This window comes from Puma concolor, chromosome E3 (genome assembly GCF_028749965.1).
Source record: "Puma concolor isolate L17-30 chromosome E3, mPumCon1.1.hap2, whole genome shotgun sequence".
In the NCBI taxonomy this organism is placed as follows: Eukaryota; Metazoa; Chordata; class Mammalia; order Carnivora; family Felidae; genus Puma; species Puma concolor.
Genome location: NC_141682.1, coordinates 42,314,659 through 42,338,765, shown reverse-complemented (window position 1 = coordinate 42,338,765; position 24,107 = coordinate 42,314,659). Strand labels below are relative to the sequence as shown.

At 54.6% G+C, this 24,107-nt stretch overlaps 2 protein-coding genes across 9 annotated transcripts; both read left to right on the top strand.

Annotated features, from left to right (window-relative positions):
* The first annotated feature begins 2,020 nt into the window (after window positions 1-2,020).
* Window positions 2,021-5,659, top strand: NME4 (NME/NM23 nucleoside diphosphate kinase 4). The gene is made up of 5 exons (XM_025923181.2): window positions 2,021-2,177; window positions 3,834-3,967; window positions 4,239-4,340; window positions 4,452-4,564; window positions 5,103-5,659. Exons 1-5 carry the CDS (start codon window positions 2,087-2,089, stop codon window positions 5,224-5,226), a joined length of 564 nt encoding a protein of 187 aa, XP_025778966.2. The 5' UTR covers window positions 2,021-2,086; the 3' UTR covers window positions 5,227-5,659.
* Window positions 5,660-6,642: 983 nt separating this feature from the next.
* On the top strand, window positions 6,643-22,196 carry DECR2 (2,4-dienoyl-CoA reductase 2). 8 transcript variants are annotated; one of them, XM_086691752.1, is made up of 9 exons: window positions 6,643-6,982; window positions 7,682-7,750; window positions 8,890-8,941; window positions 9,395-9,530; window positions 10,531-10,655; window positions 10,727-10,820; window positions 11,034-11,138; window positions 14,995-15,087; window positions 21,620-22,196. In XM_086691752.1, the coding sequence occupies exons 1-9, from the start codon at window positions 6,903-6,905 to the stop codon at window positions 21,742-21,744; spliced, it is 879 nt and encodes a 292-aa protein (XP_086547878.1). In that variant the 5' UTR covers window positions 6,643-6,902; the 3' UTR covers window positions 21,745-22,196. The 8 variants fall into 8 exon arrangements, with proteins under 8 accessions (XP_086547878.1, XP_086547875.1, XP_086547881.1 ...); XM_086691749.1 differs by having other exon boundaries at window positions 21,617-22,196; XM_086691754.1 differs by lacking the exon at window positions 21,620-22,196 and adding an exon at window positions 15,725-16,067 and having other exon boundaries at window positions 6,655-6,982.
* Window positions 22,197-24,107: the final 1,911 nt, after the last annotated feature.

The following is a 24,107-nucleotide window of genomic DNA, read 5'->3' as shown; positions in this document are numbered from 1 at the left end:
TGATTGCTGGATCATGTGTTTAGTTTCCTAAGAAACCGCCAAACTATCTTCCAGAGCGGCAGCACCACCACCTTCATTTCTGCCAGCAGCCGGGGAGAATTCCTGCTGTTCCACATTTTTTATCAACAATTGGTGTTGTCAGTGTTTGGATTTTGTCTCTTGTGATATCTTCATGGTGTCACTCTTTTCCTTTATAATGAGTGCTTTTTGTGCCTAAACAAACTCTTCCCCACAGAAGACTGTGAATATATTTTCCCATCTTCTAAAAGGTTTATATAGATTTTCCTTTCATATTTCGGTCTTTCATATGCCTGAAACTTATTTTTATGTACATCTAGATCGGGTAAGGAGTATTGCCACCTTAACAAGGTTAAGTCTTCCAAACCATGAACATGGGATTTTCCTCACTTATTTAAATCTTCTTTAATTTCTGTCAACAATGATTTGTAGCTTTCAGGGTGTAAGAAATCAAAAGGGAAATCTGAGAAATACTTTGAGATGAATGCAAATGAAGGCACACATATAAAAAGTTATACAATAGAGGGGCGCTGGGTGGCTCAGTCGGTTAAGTGTCCGACTTCGGCTCAGGTCATGATCTCATTGTTGGTTCGAGCCCCCCGTCGGGCTCTGTGCTGGCAGCTCAGAGCCTGGAGTCTGCTTCGGATTCTGTGTCTCCCTCCCTCTCTGCCCCTCCCCTGCTCGCACTCTGTCTCTGTCTCTCTCTCAAAAATAAATAAACATTAAAAATTTTTTTTTTAATAAATAAATAAAAAGTTATGCAATAGAGCAGAAGCAGTGTTTAGAGGGAGATTTATATCTGTAAATGTCTATACTAAGAGTGAAAAACTGTCTTGTAAAAATTAATGAAGGGAAACTTCATTAAAGTGGAGTCAGGAGGTCGGAAGTGGGACCTGTCACTCAACCTCCATTACAGGAGGGATGGCCAATTACAGACTCCAACACAACTGTCAATTACATTTCAATAGAAGAATAATCTCCAAGAAAGAATCATCAAGTAAAAGCCCCAATAGGGAGGGACACCTGGGTGGTTCAGTCTGTTGAGCCTCCGACTTCGGCTCAGGTCGTGATCTCGCGGTTTGTGAGTTCGAGCCCAGCGACGGGCTCTGTGCTGACGCTGCACGTCTCCCTCTCTCTGCTCCTCCCCTACTCACGCTCTGTCTCTTTCTCAAAAATGAATAAACATAAAGCCCCACTAGGGCAAGATGTGCATTGAATAAGAATACGAAGATAATATAAGAATAAATCACCCCTCGGGGCGCCTGGCTAGCTCAGGTGGTTAAGCCTCCGACTTCCCCTCAGGTCATGATCTCAAGGTTCGGGGGTTCGAGCCCCGCGTGGGGATCTGTGCTGACAGCTCGGAGCCTGGAGCTGCTTCGGATTCTGTGCCCCCTCTCTCTCTGCCCCTCCCCTGCTCACGCTCTGTCTCTCTCTCTCTCTCAAAAATAAATAAACGTTACAAATAAATTTTTTTAAAAAAAGGAATAAATCACCCCTGCAACTCAGTCAAAAATAAACTCTCAGCACCCCGGAATCTTTTTTTCTCCAATGGACTATTGTTGAAAACAACCCCTCCTAAATTCCGCCTCCATCTCTGTAAAATAAAGTTCTTCTCCTTTTCCATTAACAGCATATATAGTTTTTCAAAAGTTCATTAAATAAGATCTAGTAAGATCTACGATTTCAAACTGGAACCGGCCGCCATCACCACCCCTACACTATTGTAACAAAATACCTGTTTCTTTCTCAACTCCGCCCTCCCCTTCCCGCCCTCCTCTCCGGCCCGCCCCGCGCCCCGCCCCTATCACCTCCGCCCCGCCCCCCACCCTTCACTACTCCCCGCCCTTCTCCCCATCCTCCCCTTCCCTCCCTCCCCTCCGCCCCGCCCTTCTCAGCTCCGCTCCGCCCCGCCCTCCACTCCTCCCCGCCCTTCTCCCCATCCTCCCCTCTGCCCCTGCCTCTCTCTTCCGCCCCGCCCTCCCCGTCCCTCCGCTCCGCCCTTTCTCCCTGCGGGCTCCGTTGCCCGCCTTCTTTCCGCGCTCCGCCAGCGGCCCGCGGGCCGAGGGTAATGGGCGGCCTCTTGGGGCGCGCGGCGCTGCCGGGGTTGCTGAGCGGCCCGCGGGCCGCAGGCCCAAGCCTGCTCGCACGCCCCAGCTCGGGTGAGTGGTCCCTCCCGTCGGCGACCGGCGGAGGGGGGAGACGGGCGGGGGCGTAGCCCGGCCTTTGTTGGCGCGCGTGTGGCCGCTGGCCGCCTGGCTGTCTAGATGGCCTCGGGTTCCCGCCGGGCGGGCCGGGGGCGCCCTGCACGTCTTTCTTCACCGCTCGCTGCTCCCCCCCCGCCATCCGCCCACCGTCCCGGCTTGCTTGGGGGCCGAGGCGGGGGGTGCCCTCAAGGCTCCACAGCAGGAGGAAACCAGAGGCCTGGTGGCCACGATAGGCAGTGATGAGGGTTGCAGCGGACCTGGGGCGGCTGTGGGGGGCATTCTGAGCAGATGAACAGTCCCACACGGAGCCGCTGCCCTCGGAGCGTTTTTCTGCAGGCCCTAACTCCATCCGGCTCATCCCCGCCTGGGGTCCTGGGGCCCGTATCTGTAGCGGGTTCTCCCCGTAATTGCGACCCCCAGGGTGCTCCCGAGAGCCAGATGTCTTCGTGTTCCAAACTCTGGAAAGAGTGAACTGCCCCGTTCTCAGGCACAAGTCAGCTGGCAGCCGGCCAGGCGGCACAGACGGCCCCCAGGCACTGGGTTTGGGGGGGGACAGACAAGCCAGGGGGGCTTCTTCCAGGGGGCTTCATTCAGTCCTGAAGAGAAGTGGGGGGCGCCTACTGCCTGCTTCCCAGTCTCTGCACACCTTGTGGTTGATTTTCCCCCCGGAGGTGGGAAGCCGCAGATGCAGACCCCTCCAGGGACACTGGCCTGTCCCCATCCTATCCTTTCTCTTCCAGTTCTGTTCTCCGTCTTTGTGAGACATCCAGGGTTTAGGCTTCTCTCAAAGGCACATTTGACCCTGGACCTAGTGCTGAGGGTCAGCGTAACAATGTGGCAGGGGGCTGATGGGTGATGACGCCTCCTGTCTCCCTGGCAGTGTCCTCTAGAGAAGACTGGGGCCCGGCCCAGTCCTGTATTTGGGTCTGGAAGCGTCCTGTCTTGAAACCCACCAGCAGCACAGAGTTCCTGTTTGGCTAGTGAGGGTGTGCGAGGAGGAACCCTCTCCCGTCTCCCCACCTACAGACACCCTCTACCTTCCACCTTCCTCCTCAGCCCCCCGCTCCCTTTTGTCCCAGTGTGTGCACGGAAGGTGCACCTCACTAGTCCCTGGTTCCCCGCCGTTCCTGCACCTTGGACCTAGAAGAGATGGGCTTTGGGTCCTTCCTTGTGTGGCAGGCTGGGAGTTGAGACAGTGTTGGCCATCACTCCCAAGGGTGGGAGTCAAAAGCAAGGCCAAGAGTTGTGTCTTCTTTCCAGCGTGGCTTCTCTGGGCCTCTGGGTGGCCAGTGAGTGGAGCTGTGCCTCCCCAACTCTTGAAGATGCCTTCTCAGGCACGCTGTGTCCATCATGGGTGCTCCTGCCACTGCATGGGAGGAGCCACGGCCCCTCTGACAGGCTGGAAGCACGGGGGACCCACTGTCCTGCTTGTCCCTGAAAGGCAGCGCCATGCCGGGCATTAGTTGGCTGCGGACCCGGCACTTCTCCCCTCCAGAGCTGTTCTGGAGAGGCAGACACTCTGAGGCCCAGCTGACACCTGGACCCCGGCAGGGGAATCCGGGTTCAGGGAGATGTGAAAGGGTCAGGCACCTGATTCCCCATCTTCTCAAGGAGGGTCTTCCTGGACCCGGGAGCGGACCCTGGTTGCAGTGAAGCCAGATGGGGTGCAGCGGCGACTCGTTGGGGATGTGATCCAGCGCTTTGAGAGGAGGGGCTTCAAGCTGGTGGGGATGAAGATGCTGCAGGTACCCGGGCTCTCGATCCAGGGGTGCCCTCGAGGGGACTGGGAGTGGGGGACTTCTCCTGGACCCCAGCCCTTCACATCTCAGCCCTGCGTCAGGAGCGTCCTGGTATTGGCAGAAGGGGAACGGTGGGAAGGTGTCTGCTGGCGGGCCAGCCCATTTTGCTGCTACTTGCAAGGTGCCCTGAGGTCAAGGTACCGTGGTCACTGCCCTAGCGTCCAGCGGGGTTCCCAGTCCAGGGGCTCCTCTCACCCCTTACCCCAATGCCACCCAGGCGCCAGAGACAGTCCTTGCCGAACACTACCATGACCTGCGGAGGAAGCCCTTCTACCCAGCCCTCATCAGCTACATGACCTCCGGCCCCGTGGTGGCCATGGTACGGCAGGCAGGGGTGGCGGAAGGGGTGGAGGTCCCTGGACTGAGCCCAGACCTGCTGAGTCCTTGGCAGTCGCCACGTCTCCCAACCTCCCTTATCTCTGTGCTGCAGGTCTGGGAAGGCCCCAACGTGGTCTGCTCCTCGAGGGCCATGATAGGACACACCAACTCAGCTGAGGCTGCCCCCGGCACCATCAGGGGGGACTTCAGCGTCCACATCAGCAGGTCTGGGGACCCTGACACACTCAGCCACTGGAGCTGATGGGCCAGCTCATCAGGGTTGAGGAGGGCCTCAGTGTGGGGTGGCAGTCTGCTCCCAAGGCAGATCCATGGGACCTGGGCCAAAGTAAAGCCAGAAGAGATTTTCGATGCTGGGATGTCGCACACACCTCACGTTTGCAAGAACAGGTTTTTCAAAGCCCTTTGCGCACAGGAGATGATAATGCATTCTCTGTGTGCTGTGTGTGAACTCTGCCGTCATTTTCTGTTTCCTGACTCTGTGTTGCCAGACACCCCACAGGGTTGGCACTGGATGATTGGTGGGAACGTGAGGCTCCCAGAATGGTCAGGGCAGGTCGTGAGGTTGTGGGTAAGAGGCCAAGGCCAGGCTGGAGCCAGTCTTCCATTCCTGTTCTTGCTTTCCCCTCTGCACAATACCGGGCTTGTTCCTCTTAACAGTACGGAATTGGCAGATAGTCCCCGGGACCCCCAAGGTGCACACTGAACTCTGTGCCTTACCTTTGCCACCTATCACTTGGCACAGGAACATCGTCCACGCCAGCGACTCCGTGGAGGGGGCCCAGAGGGAGATCCAGCTATGGTTTCAGAGCAGTGAGCTCGTGGACTGGGCAGAAGAAGGCCACCAGAGCAGCACCTACCCAGCCTGAGCACCCGGGCTGCCCTCAGCCACCCGGGATCAACTACCTCTGTCGACAAGAACTTGAGCCCACACCGCGGTCTGCCCTTCTGTCCCAGACCACCTCCCCGTCTACCTTCTGCCCCACCCCAGCCCAGAGGGGTTGAATAACCAACTTTATGTGCCTTTTAATATCCTAGCCAGTAACAACTTGGACCAAGTTCTTTCTGTACCAAAGTGCCAGACTGACAGTCTTTGGGGCATCTCCAAGAGTGGGTACTGTGACCTCCCTTCCCCCAAAGCCGGGGGCTGGGGGGGGGGGCGCGACATTAAAATTCACTGTGTTGTGTATGGGGTGGATTGCTTGTTAGTTTGTGCCATCTCTGAGGTAGGGATGAGGACGAGGACTTTATGCAAAGTTATGAGTTTGAGTGTTGAAATAAAGCGTACCTTCTCACAAATCAGTAGGGGATCAATTAACTTTATTGAATGTATCAGACAGGCAGGGGTCCAAAGACCCACAGCCTGAAATGGGGAGGAATCTGAGGTGAGCCCTGGAGCTGGTGATGCCCATTCGTCTGATCATGCTGAATGAGGAACGGACTGCCTTGGGCAGGACTGGAGGGTGGCAAGAAGGGGTGTGGAGGGGACCCACTGAGACCACCCCCAGGGCAGAAGGCCTGGTAACCACGGCCCCCTCCCCTCTAGGTGGCTTCACGTGGAGACTGGAATTGCCTCATGTCTCCTTGTTTTCACGTTAGCACCATATACCTTACACTTCACCCCTGGTCCTCATGTGTGTGTGTCCCCGGTCACTTGTCACAGGTACTGGACATTGCATATCATTACATCTGCTGAGGCCGCCTTGGTCCTCACTCTACTTTTTGACATCTTTGAAGAGAAGTGCCCGGTTGGCGGGGGCCTTTAAACGCTAAGTGCCCCCCAAACCAGATGTTTTAAATGCACAGCGGGGCATGCGAGCGCCGCCTTAACTCGGGCACCAAACGTCCGCAGTGTCTGGTTGGCTCCGACCACGGCACTGACTCCCAATATTGTCAAAAGGACTCAGGGACGGAGACGGTTCAGAACCGTGCCCATTGAGTCTCCACGGCGGGAAGCCGCCGGCCGCGCGGTGTTCACCGAGACCTACCTCCAGTCCCAGCGGGTTGCGCGGCCGCTGTGGGCGGAGCGTCACGGGAGCGGCGAAGGCCGCTGTGGGCGGGGTGTCTTGGGAGGAGGGTGGTGGATGCTGTAGGCGGAGCGTCCTGGAAAGAGCTTGGATGGAGCTGTGGGCGGGGCTAGCGGGGCGGTCGGCCCAGTGGGCGGAGCGTCACGGGAGAGGCGAGGGCCGCTGTGGGCGGGACGTCCTGGAAAGAGCTTGAATGAAGCTGTGGGCGGGGCTAGCGGGGAGGTCGGCCCGGTGGGATGAGCGTCACGCAAGAGGCGAGGGCCGCTGTGGGCAGGGCATCCTGGGAGGAGAGTGGAGGCCGCTGTGGGCGGAGCGTCACGGAGAGGCGAGGGCCGACTTGGGCGGGGGCGTCTGGGAGGAGCAAGAAGGCGGCTGTGGGCTGGCCTAGCGGGGCCTCCGGATCTGGGTCCGGGCGAGTGCTGAGCGCCTACGCTTCTATCCGGCGGTGGGTCTCCGCTGCTGTCGGATCCTGGGGAGGTCCCTGTTGTGCTCGCCGCCCTTAACCCGCACCGAGAGCCATGGCCCAGCCGCCGCCCGACGTCAGTGAGGACGAGTGTCTTCCCGAGTACCGCCATCTCTTCTGCCCGGACCTGCTACGGTGAGGCCCGAGTCCCTAGGGGCGTGCAACCTCTGCAGGGGTGGCTCGGGGACCTGCGGTTTTACTAGGGTGTGTGGGGACCCCGTGCCTGGCGGCCGGACAGTCTCAATGTCCAGGTGGCGCTGGGGACGCAAGTGCTCTGGTATTTTGACATTCGCCTTGTTGGGAGCACGTTCTGTTTGTCTTGGTCAGTGGCGCTGGGTGTTCCCAGTGGTGGTCCTGGGAAAGTGGAGTGAGGGGCAGGTGGAGGAAGGCTTGTGTGTCTTGAAAAGATTTCTCACTGATAAGTTTCATGTTGTTGTTTTTTGTTTTTTAAAGTAGGCTCCATGCCTTGCCCAACGTGGTGGGCTTGAACTCCTGACACAGATCAAGATTTGCATGCTTTACTGACTGAGCCAGTTAGGAGCCCCTTAACTGATAACTTTCTGAATAGAGGTTTTTAGGTTGAAATATTTTTTTCCCCGAAAACCCAGAAAGCATAGGAATGCAGCCTTTAAAAAGTAGCGTTTCATTTTCTTACAAAAGTCATCCCTGTTACTTACTAACAATTCAAATCTGATAGAAGTGCCCAGTGCAGGGAGCCAAAATCTTCCCAGAACCACTGGCTTCCTCCCACCCACTAAGTCAACAAGCATCTATCTCTTTAAAGTTCTTCCTGTTAAAAAAGATAAGTAAATAAAGTGCTTCCTGTTTTCTCAGGGACAAAGTGGCCTTCATCACAGGTGGTGGCTCTGGGATTGGGTTCCGAATTGCTGAGATTTTCATGCGGTGAGCACTGCTCTGTGTACTCTGTGCATTCCCAGCCCCCTGAAACTTGTTCCACTTTGCCTGGACCCCACTGGATCCTGAGATCGCTGGGCAAGATGCTGGGGGGAGGTGGGAACCCCTCTAGGCCACAGGGCATCAGAGAGCATCTGAAAGGGGTCACGCGCTTTCCTGAAGGAGGCAGGACTCTAGGGTCTTGTGCTAGAGATTAGTTGGCCCCAGCACCCTTATTTATGCAGAGAGGGAGGGTTCAGCAGGTTGAGGTAACTGCTGCCAAGCTCCCTGGGGCCTCGTGGAGCCAGGGTCAGGATGAGCTGAGTTGACGTCAGTAGTGTGGAGAGCACAGTGTCTCTTGGGACAGGAGATCTTGACCTCAGGCCCAGGTCAACCACTTGTGCCCCCACCCCCACCCCAGGAAAGGACCAGGGTTAGGCTGGGGTTGAGGAAAAGGAAGCCTGCTGATATCCTAGAGACCCTCCCCGGTTTTCCCCAGGCCCCCACTGTTCATACCAGAGAGGTGAGTCTCACTGGGTGAGATTCGGGGATTCATCCATTCCAGGTGAATTTATTTTCCGAGCTGGTGACTTGGTGCATGTTGCTGCTCTGAGCAGAGTGTAGCCAGCTGTGCTGAGGGGCCTTTTGAGGATTAGATGGGACCTACTCAGCGGGTAGTAGCTGCTGTTGTTACTGTGAGGCTGAGTTTGTCAGGAGGCGAGGCAATGCAGGGACCCTGGCCTCAGAAGGGGGTCTCTCTGTCCTTCACTCCAACTTCACAGGGAGAGGCCAGGGCACGTGGGGCCAAGCCAGGGGGACCCAGCAGGGCCCATACAGATGCCTGGGCTGTGCATCTGAGGCTCACAGCTGCCTCAGTGCTGTGCACATGGTGTTTGGGGCACGGCCCACATGTCTCTGTGGCTGGGATACCCTATTGCCAGAGGGACCCAGACAGGAGACCCCAGGGTGGACACCATTGGTGCGGCTGGCTCTGCTCAGACCCCTGTGTTCTCTGCCAGCTGTGCCTTCAGCCCGGGGCTGATGCTTCAGCCCAAGAGAGCCTTGGGGGAAGGGAGCTCTGCCTAGAGCACCGGGCAGGAGCCCACCTGGGCGTGTCCCTTGTGCCTTGATGCTCTCACGCTTTACAGGCACGGCTGCCACACTGTCATCGCCAGCAGAAGCCTTCCAAGAGTGTCAATGGTGAGTGGGTTTCTCCTGTGCCCACCCCATCCGTGGCTAGCTGTGGGGGCCCAGAGCCTGTGCCTGGAGGGTCCTGAGGCCCAGAGGATGGTGACACTAAAACCTGTTCCTCCCCCAGATATGGAACCTCAGTGGAAGTGGCCTCCTCCCAGGGACACCCCTGGCTTTTTACAAAACCTAATTTTCGTGAGGAGGCCCTCATGTTGGGTGGTATTGTTGCCCCAAGAGAGATCTCAGCTCATACGGATTTTGAGGGTGGTTCACAGGTCCCGTCCACCTGGGAGGAGAGTCTCACCCCTGCCACAGCTGGTCTCGGGGACGAGAAGTCAGCGGGGGCCATTGTTGACCCACGACCAGTGACCAGTGGCCTGGAGGGTAATGTGGAAGGAGGATCCTGGCTCCAGGCCAAGGCCGCTGGGCCGCTGTCCACCTCTCTTCCCATCTGGCTTCTAGGCTGCCAGAAAGCTGGCTGCTGCCACTGGCCAGCGATGCCTGCCTTTGTCTCTGGACGTTCGCGCTCCCCCGGCCATCACAGCTGCTGTGGACCAGGCACTGAAGGAGTTTGGGAAAATTGACATTCTCATTAACTGTGAGTGGCTGCTGGGTGAGGCCCGGGGGCCTCTGATGGGTCACAGTACCAGACCTCCCTGTTGCGGGGGCCTCAGGACTCCTGTCCTGGGCCCCTGGCTCCTTCTGGGTCAGTGCAATCACGGAGAAGGTTGGACATCCTATGAACTTGGCTGGATCACAGAGCTGGGGCACTCTCGTGTCTCAAACTTCTCCCTTTAAAAAAAAGATAGGCTTAATTTTTTTTAGTAAGGTTCAAGATGTACAGAACAATCAAGCAGCTGGTACACAGAATTGCACCCCCCGCACACACACACAGGGGCCTCCTGTTAACATCCTGCACTTGTTACAGTCGGTGAACCAGAATGATAGGTATCATTAGCCAGTCTGTAGTTCACGTCAAGGTTCATGTTTTGCTGAAATTCCCTCTTAGAAACATGGGGTATATAAATCTCCTGCAGCTAACGAAGTACCACGAGCTGAGTGGCTTAAAACAATGGAAATACATTCTCTCACACTTGTGGAGGTCACAGATCCAAAACCAAGGTGTCGGCAGGGCCGGCCCCTCGGACGGGCCCCGGGGAGAGTCAGTCCCAGGCCTCTCTCTCAGCTTCTGGTGTTGCCGGCGACCCTCGGTGCTCGTTGGCTTGGGGCCGCGTCGCTCCAGTCTCTGCCTGCCTCTTTGCATGGCCTCCCTCGTGTTTGTCTGTGTCTTTTCTCCTTTCCTCAGGGGCACACCGGTCCTTGGATGTAGGCCCCCCTAAGATGATGTCATCTTAACTTGATTGCCTCCAAAAGAGCTTATTTCCAGATAATTCTCACTCACAGGTGCCAGGGATTAGCACTTCCTGTGTCTGTTTGAGGAGCACAATCCAACCCAGGAGATCCATCCTGCCCTGTCATGCAAGAATTTACCCAACTGCTTGGGCCCCTCCCCCATCTAGCCTGGACCATCCTGAGGGTCCCTGTGTCCTAACTGCCTGGAGCTCCAGCACCAGCCACTGTCTCCTTGCACCCCGCAGGTGCGGCCGGAAACTTCCTGTGCCCTGCCAGCACATTGTCCTTCAACGCCTTCAAGACCGTGATGGACATTGACACCTTGGGCACCTTCAACACGTCTCGTGTGCTTTATGAGAAGTTCTTCCGGGTGAGCGTCCTTTCCATGTGGGAAAGGCGTCTTCTGGCCACCTGCTCACTGTGCTCCCCCATGTGTTCCAGGACCATGGAGGGGTGATCGTGAACATCACCGCGACCCTGGGCAGCCGGGGGCAGGTGCTTCAAGTGCACGCAGGCTCTGCCAAGGCGGCTGTGGGTACGGGCACACCCTCTGGTCTGCCTGCCTGGGCTCCCGTTGGGTCCCTCTCCGGCCTGTCCCTGGAGGCCCACAGTGTCCTGGTAAAGCTAAGCACAGTGGTGGGCAGTGGAGAGGGCCGGCCCTGGCCCTGAGCCCCGACCCATACCCAAGCCGCCCCAGAAAGCAGAGCAGCCCTGCACCCCTCCTCATGACTACCTTCCTTCTGTGCAGATGCAATGACACGGCACTTGGCTGTGGAGTGGGGTCCCCAGAACATCCGTGTCAACAGCCTCGCCCCTGGCCTCATCAGTGGCACAGAGGGGTTCTGGCGGCTGGGTAAGCCCCTTCCGGAGCTTGTTCTGGCTGGGACAGGCGCACGATGAGGGCCGATTCCTCATGGCTCCCAGGGCTGGCAAAGAGTCCGTCCCCAAGCCAAGTCTGGGCCGTTATTGGTGAGCACACCTGTGACAGACTAACGGTCAGCCAGACGTGGGCAGCTGTTCCTCGGAGGTAGAGGCTACACGGCTGCTGGCCTCGGTGTATGAGCCAGACACAAAGTGGGATACCCGTTAGAGCTTCCGGAACCCTGACCCTGTGTGTGGCAGAAAGCCCCGTGCTGCTTCTGTAGCCATGTTCTTTCTTACCTTGCCTGTGCCAGCCCTGCCCTCGGTGTTCCTAGATGTGGTTTAGGGAAAGCTGGGCAGAAGGGAGTGGAGGGCCCTGGGTCCCAGGGCTCATGGTGCTAAGCCACCTGCTGCCCTTCCAGGTGGCCCCCAAGCCAGTGTCAGCACGAAGGTTCCGGCCATCCCCCTGCAGAGGCTGGGCAATAAGACAGACGTTGCCCACAGCGCGCTGTTCCTGGCCAGCCCTTTGGCATCCCACGTGACCGGCGCTGTGCTGGTGGTGGACGGCGGGGCGTGGCTGACACTCCCTAACGACCTCAAGTTACTGGCAGATTTTGAATCCTTCTCTGCTAAGCTCTAGGTGATGTGCTGCTCCCACCATAGGTTCACCCGTGTCCTTGGCCCCCTCCCCGAAACTCCCCCCGGGGGGCTGATGGGCACTGCTGGGCCCTGTTGTGTTTCGCCTCCGTCCCTTGGGTGTATTTCTAGATGTGTCCTTGGGAACTTTTGGGTTTCGACTACCCCAGTAGGCCAAGCCGTGGGTAGGGCAAGGCCAGGGAGGCGTCTTTTTGAGCTGGTGCGGTGGTGCTGGGAGGGGGCCCGGCCCAATGTAGTTGTACCCCAGACCTCAGGGCCTCTCTGCAAATCAGGACGGGCATGCTTGCCTGAAGCAGATGGGAACCCCTCTCTTTGGGAGCTCCCCTGGATGACCTTCCCTGGAGGCCTGAGGGCCCGCTGGGCCCATGCAGGCATGGGGAGAGGGTACCCTTGCTCTGTGCCTTCCCCTTTTCTCCCCCTAATCTCCGTGCTGCGGCCAGCCTCTGAGGCCTGCTCACCCTAGTTCCCTGAGCAGCATATTCCTCTGAGGAAGGCTGAGGAGGTGGCTGTGCCTCTGAGCCCCTCTGTCCCCCAAGCCTCCTGGGTCCCCAACTTCAGGCTGAGGGCAGGAACATTCTAGGGTCATTGCTGACTCCTGTCCTGTCTGAGGGGTGGACGTGGTGGAGGGATACCCCGGGAGCTCACAGCGTATGGTTACAGCATGGAGCCACGGTTGGTTCCGTAATGACCCCCATCCACCCTGGAGGTGGCTTTGTTGGTGGGCACAGGTGAGGCTGAGAAGCCCCTATTCTGAGGCCCTCTGTGGTTTGCTTGCCGGCAGACACGTTCTCAGTGCCCGGGGCACGCGGGTGACCGGGCAGCGGGAGGGAGTGCGCCCCAGGCTGGCACCACAGTCACTGGGCTGAGGGACACTCATCTCGGGGAGCTCTGGAAGGTTGCAGAAGGGGTTGCTGGCGTCCATCCCCCTGGGAGACGCATGGGGCCCGGCAGCCTGCTCTCCTGGCCCGGCGCTGACGGGGATCTGCGGCATGCTTCCTGGGCGCTGCCAGGGGCTGCACGGGAGGCAGACGCTGGCGCCCCTCGGTCTTCCCCCGTGACCTTGGCGTCTGCTGCAATTCCAGACAGGTGTCTGAGGCAAAGGAGGCCTTCGGAAGGGAATCTTGTCCACAACCCCTCTTGGGACGCCTCCTGCGGTGCTCTTTCCAGGACCTGCCTCCCACCCACAGAGAGCATCAAACTGGACAGTGCACCGGCATCTGAATCCGAGACTGGCCTCTCCCCCGGGAGCCATGCTGTGTCCACCTTCCCTCCCCCCGGCCCCATCTCCCGCGCTCGGGCAGGAGTGACCAGGCTATGATGCTGCCCGCTGAGCTGCCCGCACCACGCGGGTGTCGCCAGAGGGGCTTTGACATTCCAGAGCTGCCCCGGGAGTGGGGATGCAGCCAAGGTGCTGCCCCACGTGCCTGCCCTGCCTCGCCCCGGCCTGGGAGGCCTTCATTCTGCTGCTGCAGAAAGCGGGTGTCCCATGGGTGTCCCGAGGCAGCCCTGCTGCAGAAAGCGGGCCTTTCAGGCTCCCTGTCTTCCCTTCCTGGCTCTTCCATTTTGGGATCTTATTCGGCTAAACCAGGAAGCCAAACCAGGGAGACTAGAAAAGCATCTTTGACCCCTCCCACCCCAGGCCTGGTATCCTGGAACCCCTTACCAGGGTGTCGGGCTGCATACGGGATCCCCTGCCTGGGGGTCACCCATCCCTATCAGCCTTTGGTGACACGGGCTGGGTTGCTCCCCACCTGTCCTGGCGCCAGTCTGTCCTTTGCTGGGACGTCCTAGTGGACTTAGTCCTTTGCCATTCAGAGACTACTTTCTAGGTCCTCCAGCTGGCCATTGTCTTCATCAGCACCCCCCACAGTTCCAAAGGGCTCAGAAAATTCTGGCCTCAGGCGCCTCGGGGGCACAGTCGGTTGAGGGTCTGACTCTTGATTTTGGCTCAGGTCGGGTGTTCACGGTTCGTGGGATCCAGCCCTGTGCTGACAGTGCAGCCTGCTTGGGATTTTCTCTCTCTCTCTCTCTCTCTCTCTCTCTCTCTCTTTTCCCCTCCCCCGCTTTCTCTCTCTCTCAGAATAAATAAATAAACAAATTTTAAAAACGACTCTTTTTACTATGAAACATCTATTTGTTGGACTTTGCGAACGTTTTTTTATTCTCCGTTTATTTTTGAGAGACAGCGAGACAGTACAAGTGGGGGAGGAACAGAGAGAGAGAGAGACAGAGAGACACAGAATCTGAAGCAGGCTCCAGACTCTGAGCTGTCAGCACAGAGCCCAACATGGGCTCAAACTCACAAACCGTGAGATCATGACCCGAGCTGAAGTCAGATGCTTAACCGATGGAGCCACCCAGGCGCCCCTGCAAAAATTTTTAGGAGGAAGAGGGTGATGCTTGAAAAGAATCATGGGTGATCTGGTCATTTGGAGTGGGGGGGTGCTTCCTTCCTGTCCTCCTCCGGTGAGGGGTTTAGAGGCCGCCTCCTGCCTCCTACCTGATAATTCCTGAGGCACAGGCACTGGGAGGCTGCCTGCTTCCCTGGTGGGAGGAGGTGTGCTCAGACCAGCCAGGTCCCCAAGGGGGCTGCCTTGCCCTGCAAGTCCCGGTTTGCTCCTGGACAGTGCTGGCCGCCGTTAGAGCACGGAGCTTCAGTTCTCTGCCCCAGGTGCCACATCACACGTCCCTTGTCCCGGAGCCTTTGTTCTGTGGAAAGAGACTGTACCTGTCTTTGAAGATGCGGGGGAGTGGTAAGGAGGCCCCAGAACCACACTGGCTGAGAAGCCATCTGGCAGAGGGTGCTCCACTTGCTTTAAAGGTGCTTCTTATCACGGAGACCGGAACGTGGTGGCATCATGTCCGTCAGCAAGGCAGACGAGTGGGTCCTTCTCATGCAGCTGGGTGGAAACACAAAGCAGTGAGAGTGGTTACTGGGCAGGCTGGCCAGTGAAAGGCAGAGGCTGTCATTAGACAACCCCCGCCGGCCGAGCTTGGGTTGCGGTCCTTCCTTGACGAAGGACCTGGGTGGTGGCCAGAGGTAGGCTGACGGCCAGGGTCTCTGCTGCCTTTGAAGGCTGGGACGCACAGCTGAGGTGCAAACTCCCTCCCACAGGGGATCTGGCCAAAAACAAAAACAAAAACAAAACAAAAAAAACACTTGCTGGGACTCAACAATGGCTTACTTCCAGGAGGACAGAGTCTGGAAAGAAGGTTGCAGGACCAGGCCTTTTACTGCTGTGTCAGCGTTCTCCGAAGGAGCAGGACCAATAGGATATATAGAGGTACACCTGAGGGGGTTTGTTAGAGGGGTGGCTCACGCCACTGTGGAGCCCCAAGAAGTCCCACGTTCTCTGTGTACGAGCTGGAGACCCAGGAAAGCTGGCGGTATGATTCAGTCCGAGTCCGAAGGCCTGAGAAACAGGCACTCTGGTGGCCAAGGGTAGGAAAGGATGGATGGATGTTCCAGCTCGAGCAGAGGGAGAGGGAGTCGTCCTTCCTCTGCCCGTCTGTTCTCCTGGGGCCATCAGTGGATGGCATCAGTGATGCCGCCCACATTGGTGACGGCAGATAATCTTCACTCAGTCTACCAAATCCAACGCCAGTCTCTTCCAGAAACACCCAGAAAAACTCTTTTACTCTGTCGTTGATTGCCTGCATGTGATGGTCATTTGGCTATGAGATAGACCCTCTCTGTTTGGCTCCCTGCACCCACCCAGGTTGTCCCTTGGGTCTTGGGAGGCTGCTGGCGGCCCCTGGGTCACAGGCACACTCAGCGGTGCCACTTGCTTGGTGGTGAGGCTGGTGGGCCCCACGCACAGGCTGGCGAGAGGACTAGGGGGTGCGGGCACACGGCCCCAGCAGTGGCACTCAGGCTCTGTGGCGATTGACAGAGAACTAAGTTGTCCTCTTTCACATTAGCCATCTCTAGATTCCCTCAGGAAGTGTCAGGTTCTCTGAAAGGACGGGTAATTCCGTGCACGTGAACCCTGGTCAGAGTTTCCTGCAACCTTCGCCATAGAAGCTGATCTCCGGGCCGCCCTGAGCGCTCCGTTCGATGGTGAGGGGGTCCTGCTTTCATCCCTTCGAACCACGTGAGACCAGGAGCCAAAGCAGAGGACTGCCAGCCACAGAGGCAGTGCAGCCTTCCAGCCTCTCCCATTCCTTCACCAGCGTCTCAGGGAGCAGATAGGCATTTTTGAAAAGCTGTGCGTGCCTTATCTGTTGAATGAATAAATGAACCAATCCCAGCTTATTCACCCTATGCCGTGTGAGCCACACAGATTATTCCCGAGACATCCCACCATGCAGTGGACGTTCGGGTGTTCTCGCCCTTGTAATACAGAAAGCAAAGGAAACCTCGAAATGGTCTGAGATAAGGAGTGCTGATTTGGGGAGTTTCTCTCTGCTCACTCCTCCTGTTGTCATGGTAACTTGGTAGAATTCGGCGGTGGCTTGTATGAGCTGGCTTTGTCCTTGGTGTCACCTTAGAAAGGCCCAGAGGTCAGCACCAGGCACTAAGGCTGGTTTCCCAAAAGCCAGACTTGAGCCGTGCCCTTCTCTTGGTCTCTGGGTTGGCACGCCCTCCCCGTGTTTGTCTCTGGTCGCTCTGGGTCGTTCACCTCACCCCTCCCCATCCCCCTCTTCGCTCACACACTATCCACCAAGTGCACACGGAGCTCCTGCTTGTGCCCGGCACCCTGGCTGAGGACCGAGGTGTGGGCACCCCCGAGTCTCCTGAACTTCTGCGCTCTCTGCCTCGGCATCTGTGCACGTGGGCTCGCTGAGTAAAGCGGGAAGAATGAGGAGTCCCAAGAACCCCCACAGTTGGAGGCTCAGTAGATGTTCCTCTCTCCTCTGACCCTCACATCACCTTGTCCTTATCCTATGGATTAGAGCAAGCCCGCTTCTGGCGGTCAAGCCCCCACCCTACGTAGCAGGTCCCCGGTGGGGGGGGGGGGGGGGAGGGCCTTGCTCCTTCCTGCCCTGCATAGAGGCCCAGTCACGCTGCAGCTAGGTCCCCTGGAGGAGGGTCGATGAACTCTCCAGGGTAGGGTTTCCCTGGCGGCACATGGGCCCCCTCAGGCATCTCCCTCAGGATACTGAGGCTATCTGTGTTGGATGCTGGCATCAGAAATCTGCCCTGGGGGCGCCTGGGTGGCTCTGTCGGTTGAGCGTCCAACTTCGGCTCAGCTCAGGTCATGATCTCGAAGATCACGATTTCAAGCTCCGCGTGGGGCTCTGTGCTGACAGCTCAGAGCCTGAAGCCTGCTTTGGATTCTGTGCCTCTCTTCCTCTCTGTCTGCTCCTCCCCCGCTAGCACTCTGTCTCTCTCAGAAATAAACCTTAAAGGGGCGCCTGGGTGGCTCAGTCGGTTAAGCAGCTGACTTCGGCTCAGGTCACCATCTCGCGGTCCGTGAGTTCGAGCCCCGCGTCGGGCTCTGTGCTGACAGCTCAGAGCCTGGAGCCTGTTTTCAGATTCTGTGTCTCCCTCTCTCTGACCCTCCCCAGTTCATGCTCTGTGTGTCTCTCTCTCTCAAAAATAAATAAACGTTAAAATTAAAAAAAAAAAAAAAAGGAAAGAAACCTTAAAAAATTTTTTTTAATTGCATCTTAAAAAAAAAAGAAGATATCTACTCTTACTCTGGCTGTTCAGATCCAAAGAAAGGGAATGTGTGAGAACGCTCCTGGCCTCCTTCACTGGCTCCAACGGTGGGTGTGCTAGGGCTCTAGGGCCCAGGGGTGAGCACCCCTTCCTTCTTCCACTTCTCCCTCTCCCTGGGAACCTGCACATTCCCCTCGCTGCACATCAGCTCTCTCTACGACCAGGTCCCAGCCACTGTGTGTTCAAGCTGCAGCCCAACCCCTGGAGAGAAGGGCTGCCTTCCTTCCCTCAGAGTCACATCCCCAGTCCTGAGGAAAGGTACCCATTCGCTCTGTTCGGATCAGGAGTCTAGCGCTTTTCAATAAGCCACAGCCGAGGTTTGATCACACATATGAACACAGCAACTCCCGTTACAGCCACGGGCTTGGAGAGGGGCTGCTTCTAGAAAATGTGTTAGCAGACCATCCCATGTGGATCCTGACTGACACCAAGGAAGCTCTCTAAAGACCAACGTGTAGCCTAGCGTGCTGGTGTGCGTGTGTGTGTGTGTGTGTGTGTGTACTCTTTTCCAGTGACCAGGTGAGTCTTAGGTCTCCCTCTGGTGAAATCCAAAGGCTGGGTGGAAGATGGCAGAGATTGCCTAAGTCTGTGCTCTATCCACACCCCCCGCCCCTATCTCAGGGCCAGGGCTCTGCCCTACTCAACCTTTCTGTCCTGGGGACCATGGTGGAGACTGAATCTTTCTTTGGACTTTCCTCTTCCTTGCCCTTTGTAACTCGGTTCTTTGGTGAAACAGTACCCCCCCACCCCCACCCCCCAGACAGAGAGTTGATGGATTTCACAGGGTTCTCCCTGGACTTTGGTGCAGATCTTTGGGAGCAGACCCACATAACTTTCTCAACAAGCAGAGGATTCTATGACTCTTTATTCATTTGTTTTGATTACCTCTTGTATTATTTCTTCCAGTAATAAATGTAATCAATATGGGTCTCACTAACTGAACTCTCAGAGGATAATTTTATTGCCAGTTCTTGGAGTTTGAGGGGCACCTCATCAGATCCGAACGTCAGAGCATCTCGAGGAGACAGTACCTGACAGGTGTCGGTTGAGGGATGAGAGATGTCTGTCATAAATCTGCAGAATTGGGGGGCGCCTGGGTGGCTCAGCTGATTAAGCCCTAGACTCTTGATTTTGGCTCAGGTCATGATCTCACAGTTTGCAAGATTGAGCAAAGAGCCTGCTTGGGATTCTCTCCCTGCCCCCCCCCCCCCAAAAATAAATAAACATTAAAAAAAAAGAAATACGCAGAATTATCTCTTCTGCCACCACATGTAACTTGGACAATTTTTACGTGATGGGAGAAGAATGATGGAAATTACATCTTCAACTCTTCAAAAAGCGTGACCTGTGGCCAAAGAAAAGAAGCTCTGAATCCCGCACAAAACTCTCCCTGCTAGCTCCTCACGCCCATCCCCCAGCCATGCTTTGGGCCCCGGGGGGAGGTGAGGTGGGTGCAGACCGTAGGCTACAAAGCGGTCTGGGCACGGCTGCGGGGACTGGCGAGGCCCGTCATCACAGGAAGATGTGAGCAGGTAACGACAACGTCAGAGTGAAATGTTTAAATAAGAAAACCATCCAAACCTCCGCCGAGTCAGGAGGAATTAGACTGTGCTTTTACAAACTCATGTTCTATTTTTACTCTGAGGAATGTACTTTACTAAATTTGAAGGTGATGAAAAAAATCCTTCCCCACTGAATAAAATATCAGTAAACACGAGTGTGGCTCTGTGCTCTCCACTGCTGGAGGCTAGCGGGGGAGGGAGCGATCTAGACCGAAAATTTACTTCCAAGTTTACTTACCAAGTGCAAAATGTTAATCTAGTTTTCAATACTGAGAATTAGAAATAGTTGGCCTGAAGTTTTTGTTTATGGCTTGATTGAGGTGTAACTGACATACAATAAATTGTATGTGAAGTGTATAATTTGAAGAGTTCTCTAGGTCTATATCCATGAAAATATTACCACAATCACCGTCACCTGCAGAAGTTTCCTCCCACCCCTTGTTAATCCTCTCTCACCTCTACCTATGCCCCTGCCCTTAGATGACCTGTCCGGAATGACAGCTCAGGGCGTGGGAGGACAAGGCGAGACCAGACAGAAAGGAGGGGAGCTACTCGAGAGAAAGGTGGGGACAGTAGGAAGAGGTGCTGGGCCCTTTTCTGGAGCACCGAGTGTAGGTCTGCTTGGTGGTCCTGCTCCTTTGTCACCCTGGCCCCATCATAGGTCTGTGGCCGGTCCCTTCTTTCCCCAGAATAGAGCTTCGCCTTCCTCCTGTGCCCATCTCCAGGCCACCCTCATGGCCTTCCTGGGGTGCCAGCTGCCCCATGATGCCCTGCACAAGGCTCTCACTTGACCACTGGCTGGCTCCAGCCTGGACTTTGAGCTCTGGGACTCAGGGCTGGCTCTGAGCACAGATGTGCAGCAGCCTGGCCCCCAGAGCTCACTGAGGGAAGGACCTTGGGAAGAGCCTTCGCTACCCAAGAGCCTGCTTCCCAGTTCTCTGATCCGTGTTCTCATCATCCCTTCACTTTTGACGCCTCCTTATTCCCCAGCAAGTTACACAAATGACTTTCAAATATTAAAATAAAATGGCTGATACGGGGCGTCTGGGTGGCTCAGTCGGTTGAGCGTCCGACTTCGGCTCAGGTCATGATCTCACGGTTCATGAGTTTGAGCCCCACGTCGGGCTCTGTGCTGACAGCTCTGAGCCTGGAACCTGCTTCAGATTCTGTGTTTCCCTCTCTCTCTCTCTGCCCCTCCCCCACTCTTGCCCTGTCTCTCTCCCAAAAATAAAGATTAAAAAAAATTTTTAAAAAGAAAATAAAATGGCTGATAGAGAAGACCTCACAAGGGTGGGGAAAGAACAGATAGTTTTGATGAAACTGGCTATTAAGTGAGAAAAATAAAGCTGGGTCTCTATCTCACATCACATCAAAATAAAAAAATTCCAAATGACGGGGCGCCTGGGTGGCGCTGTCGGTTAAGCGTCCGACTTCAACCAGGTCACGATCTCGCGGTCCGTGAGTTTGAGCCCCGCGTCGGGCTCTGGGCTGATGGCTCGGAGCCTGGAGCCTGTTTCCGATTCTGTGTCTTCCTCTCTCTCTGCCCCTCCCCCGTTCATGCTCTGTCTCTCTCTCTGTCCCCAAAATAAATAAACGTTGAAAAAAAAAAAATTCCAAATGAATTAAAGACATACTTGCAAAAGGAAAAACTATAAATACAGGCAGATATCTTTATATATATATATTTTTTAAGGGGCACCTGGGTGACTCAGTTGGTTAAGTATCTGACTTTGGCTCAGGTCATGATCTCACCGTGAGTTTGAGCCCCATGTTGGGCTCTCTGTTGTCAACTCAGAGCCTCTTTTGGGCCCTCCACCCCCCTCTCTCTGCCCCTCCCCTGCTAGTGCACTGTCTCTCTCAAAAATAAAAATAAACATTAAAAAAAATAAAATATTTTAAATAATCTGTATACCCAACATGGGGCTCAAACTCACTGCCCCAAGATCAAAAGTCACATGCTTTACCAACCAAGCCAGCCAGGTGCCCCCATAGACAGGTATCTTTGAGACTTTGGGTAAAATATTTATTTACCTAATTTTAACTGTTTACAACTTCGATTTTTTTTAATGTTTGTTTATTTCTGAGAGAGAGAGAGCGAGCGAGTGCAGGGGAGGGGCAGAGAGGGCAAGGGAGACAAAGAATCCGAACCAGGCTCCAGGCTCTGAGCAGTCAGCAGAGAGCCCAACGTGGGACTCAAACTCGTGAACTTCAAGATCACGACCTGAGCTGAAGTCGGACACTCAACCGACTGAATCACCCAGGCGCCCCAGTGAAATTCTCAAAACATATGGACCAGACTGGAAAACATCACAAGACATCCAGGTATTCCCTACCCACATTTACCAGATGCTGATCCTTTGTCCTATGCGTGCTCAGCCTTTGTGTCTTGCAGGGACATAGCAATATAGCTAAAATTTTACCCTGTGCCCCTTTCCTCTTCCAGCCCCTCAACACAACTCCACTCTTGTTTTGTTATTTTTACTACAAATGAACGCATTTGCAGCAATTTGTGGTCATTGACCACATTTTTAACCTTTGCAGAAATGGTATTACACAGTCTCTGTTCCGTAACTTGCTTTTTATCAGCAGTGCATTTCAGAAGTCGGCACACGCTGACATGTGCACCTGTGGTTCATCCATCAGACCTGCTACGAAGCATTCCCTCACCATCGACGACACCTCAGCCATTCAGCAGTCTCTTCGTGCGAGCATGAACACCAGTGCTGTCAAACACCCCTTTCCTGCCTCCTCATGGGCTTGTGCAAACTTCTCCCCAGAGGTACTGGAGGTGAAAGTGCGGAATCGAAGGGTACATAGACCCTCAGCTGTGTCGGTAATGCGACTCCGCATGCTCTGCCGGGTTCAGACTTGATTCTCACTGATTGGTGTCCAAGGATACCTTTACTAATTCCCTTGATTTCCAATGGGGTGAGCATCTTTTTTACGTGTCTATGGCCACTTGAGTTTCCTCTTCTGAAACTGCTTATTGTTATTCTTTGCTCATGTTTCTGCTGGGTTGCTGTTCTTTTGGTTTTTGAGGAATTCTTTGTGTATTCTGGAAATGAATCCTTTGTCAATTACATCTGTTCTAAATATCTCTTTCAAGTTGCTATGGACTAAACTGTGCCCCACAGATTCATTATTTGAAGCCCTAACCCCCAGGCAGGGAGAAGATATTTGCAATACTAAAGACTGATTTTATCTGTAGATAATGTCAGAGAATCTAATAAAAAAACAACTGGGGCGCCTGGGTGGCTCAGTCAGTTGAGCGGCCGCCTTCACCTCAGGTCATGACCTCACAGTCCGTGAGTTCGAGCCCCGCGTCGGGCTCTGTGCTGACAGCTCAGAGCCTGGAGCCTGTTTCAGATTCTGTGTCTCCCTCTCTCTGACCCTCCCCCGTTCATGCTCTGTCTCTCTCTGTCCCAAAAATAAATAAACGTTAAAAAAAAATTAAAAAAAAAAAACAAGTAAGTGCTACGACTGGGCAATTCACAGATTTGGGATCCCAGTTGGTCAATAAACACAACAAAAAATACTCAACCACACTAACAGTTAAGTTCAAATAAGACAAGATGCCATTTTAAATTCACGGGACTAGCACAGACAGCAGAAATCGTATGTAATGCCTACTATAATTTTGGTTTTTAAAAACTTGCATTTAAAAAAAAGTAGAGGGGTTAAGCATCAGACTCTTGATTTCAGCTCAGGTCATGATCTTGCAGTTCCTGGGTTTGAGCCCCGAATCAGGCTGGGTGCTGTCTTGGAACCTGCTTGGGATTCCTTCTCTGCCCCCCCTTCTCTCTCTCTCTCACTCTCTCAAAATAAATAAATAAAATTTAAAAAGAAATAAAATAAAATCTTCTAAAAAAACACATTAAAAAAAAAAGTAGATATGGGACACCTGGGTGCTCAGTCTGTTAAGTGTCTGACTCTTGAGCTCAGCCCAGGTCTCCATTTCAGGGTCGTTAGTTCAAACCCCACGTTGGGCTCCATGTTCCATGTGTAGCCTACTAAAAAAAAAAAAAAAAAGTAGGTTTGTGGGGCACCTGGGGGACTCAGTCCAAGGAGCATGCGACTCTTGATCTCGGGGTCATGAGTTTGAGCCCCACGTTGGTTGTAGAGATTACTTAAAAATAAAATCCTTTTCTTTTTGTTAGTAAAAGTAAATTTGTGATCAAATTGAGCCTTGTCGCTCACCCTACCCTTCCTTCCGTCTATGGCCAAATCTTACCAGGTGGTGGAGGAACCTTACCCCAGGAGAGACAATCTTACCTTCCAAGTGAGGTTTCTTAACCACTTTCCCTCAGCTCCCCTGGGTGGGTCCAATGAGGCTGTTCCAGGACTCTGTTGAGTCACCTTTCTGGTCTTCATCTTCCTATCTCTTCCCACAAGCCAAATGCCACCAGGGAAGAGGAATCAAGGAAACCTACGTGCTTGGAGATTTCCAAAGATAAGTGTTTATTCAAGTACCTTTCAAAAGTAGGGGTGCCTGGGTGGCTCAGTTGGTTGAGCGCCCAACTGTTGATTTCAGCTCAGGTTGTGATCTCATGGTTTGTGAGATGCAGCCCTATGTCTGCCTCTGTGCTGACCTGCTTGGGATTCTCTCTCTCCCTCTCTCTCTGCCCCTCCCCCATGCACTCTCTCCCTCTCTCTCTCTCTCTCTCTCTCAAAATAAATAAATAAACTTTAAATTTTTAAACATTTATTTATTTTTGAGAGACAGAGAGAGACAGAATGTGAGTGGGGAGGGGCAGAGAGAGAGGGAGACACAGAATCTGAAGCAGGCTCCAGGCTCTGAGCTGTCAGCACAGAGCCCAATGCGGGGCTGGAACCCATGAACTGTGAGATCATGATCTGAGCTGAAGTCGGATGCTTAACCAACTGAGCTATCCAAGTGCCCCTAAATAAATAAACTTTAATTGAAACAAAACAAACAAACAAACAAACAAAAAAAGAAGAGTCACAGAGAGAGGTTTCACAGACATTCACCCAGACCCCAAATCCAACAGTTGTGAACTGAACCCCACCCTCCCTCCCTCCCTCCTCCTCTTCTGTGTAACTATTACCAGGTTAAATT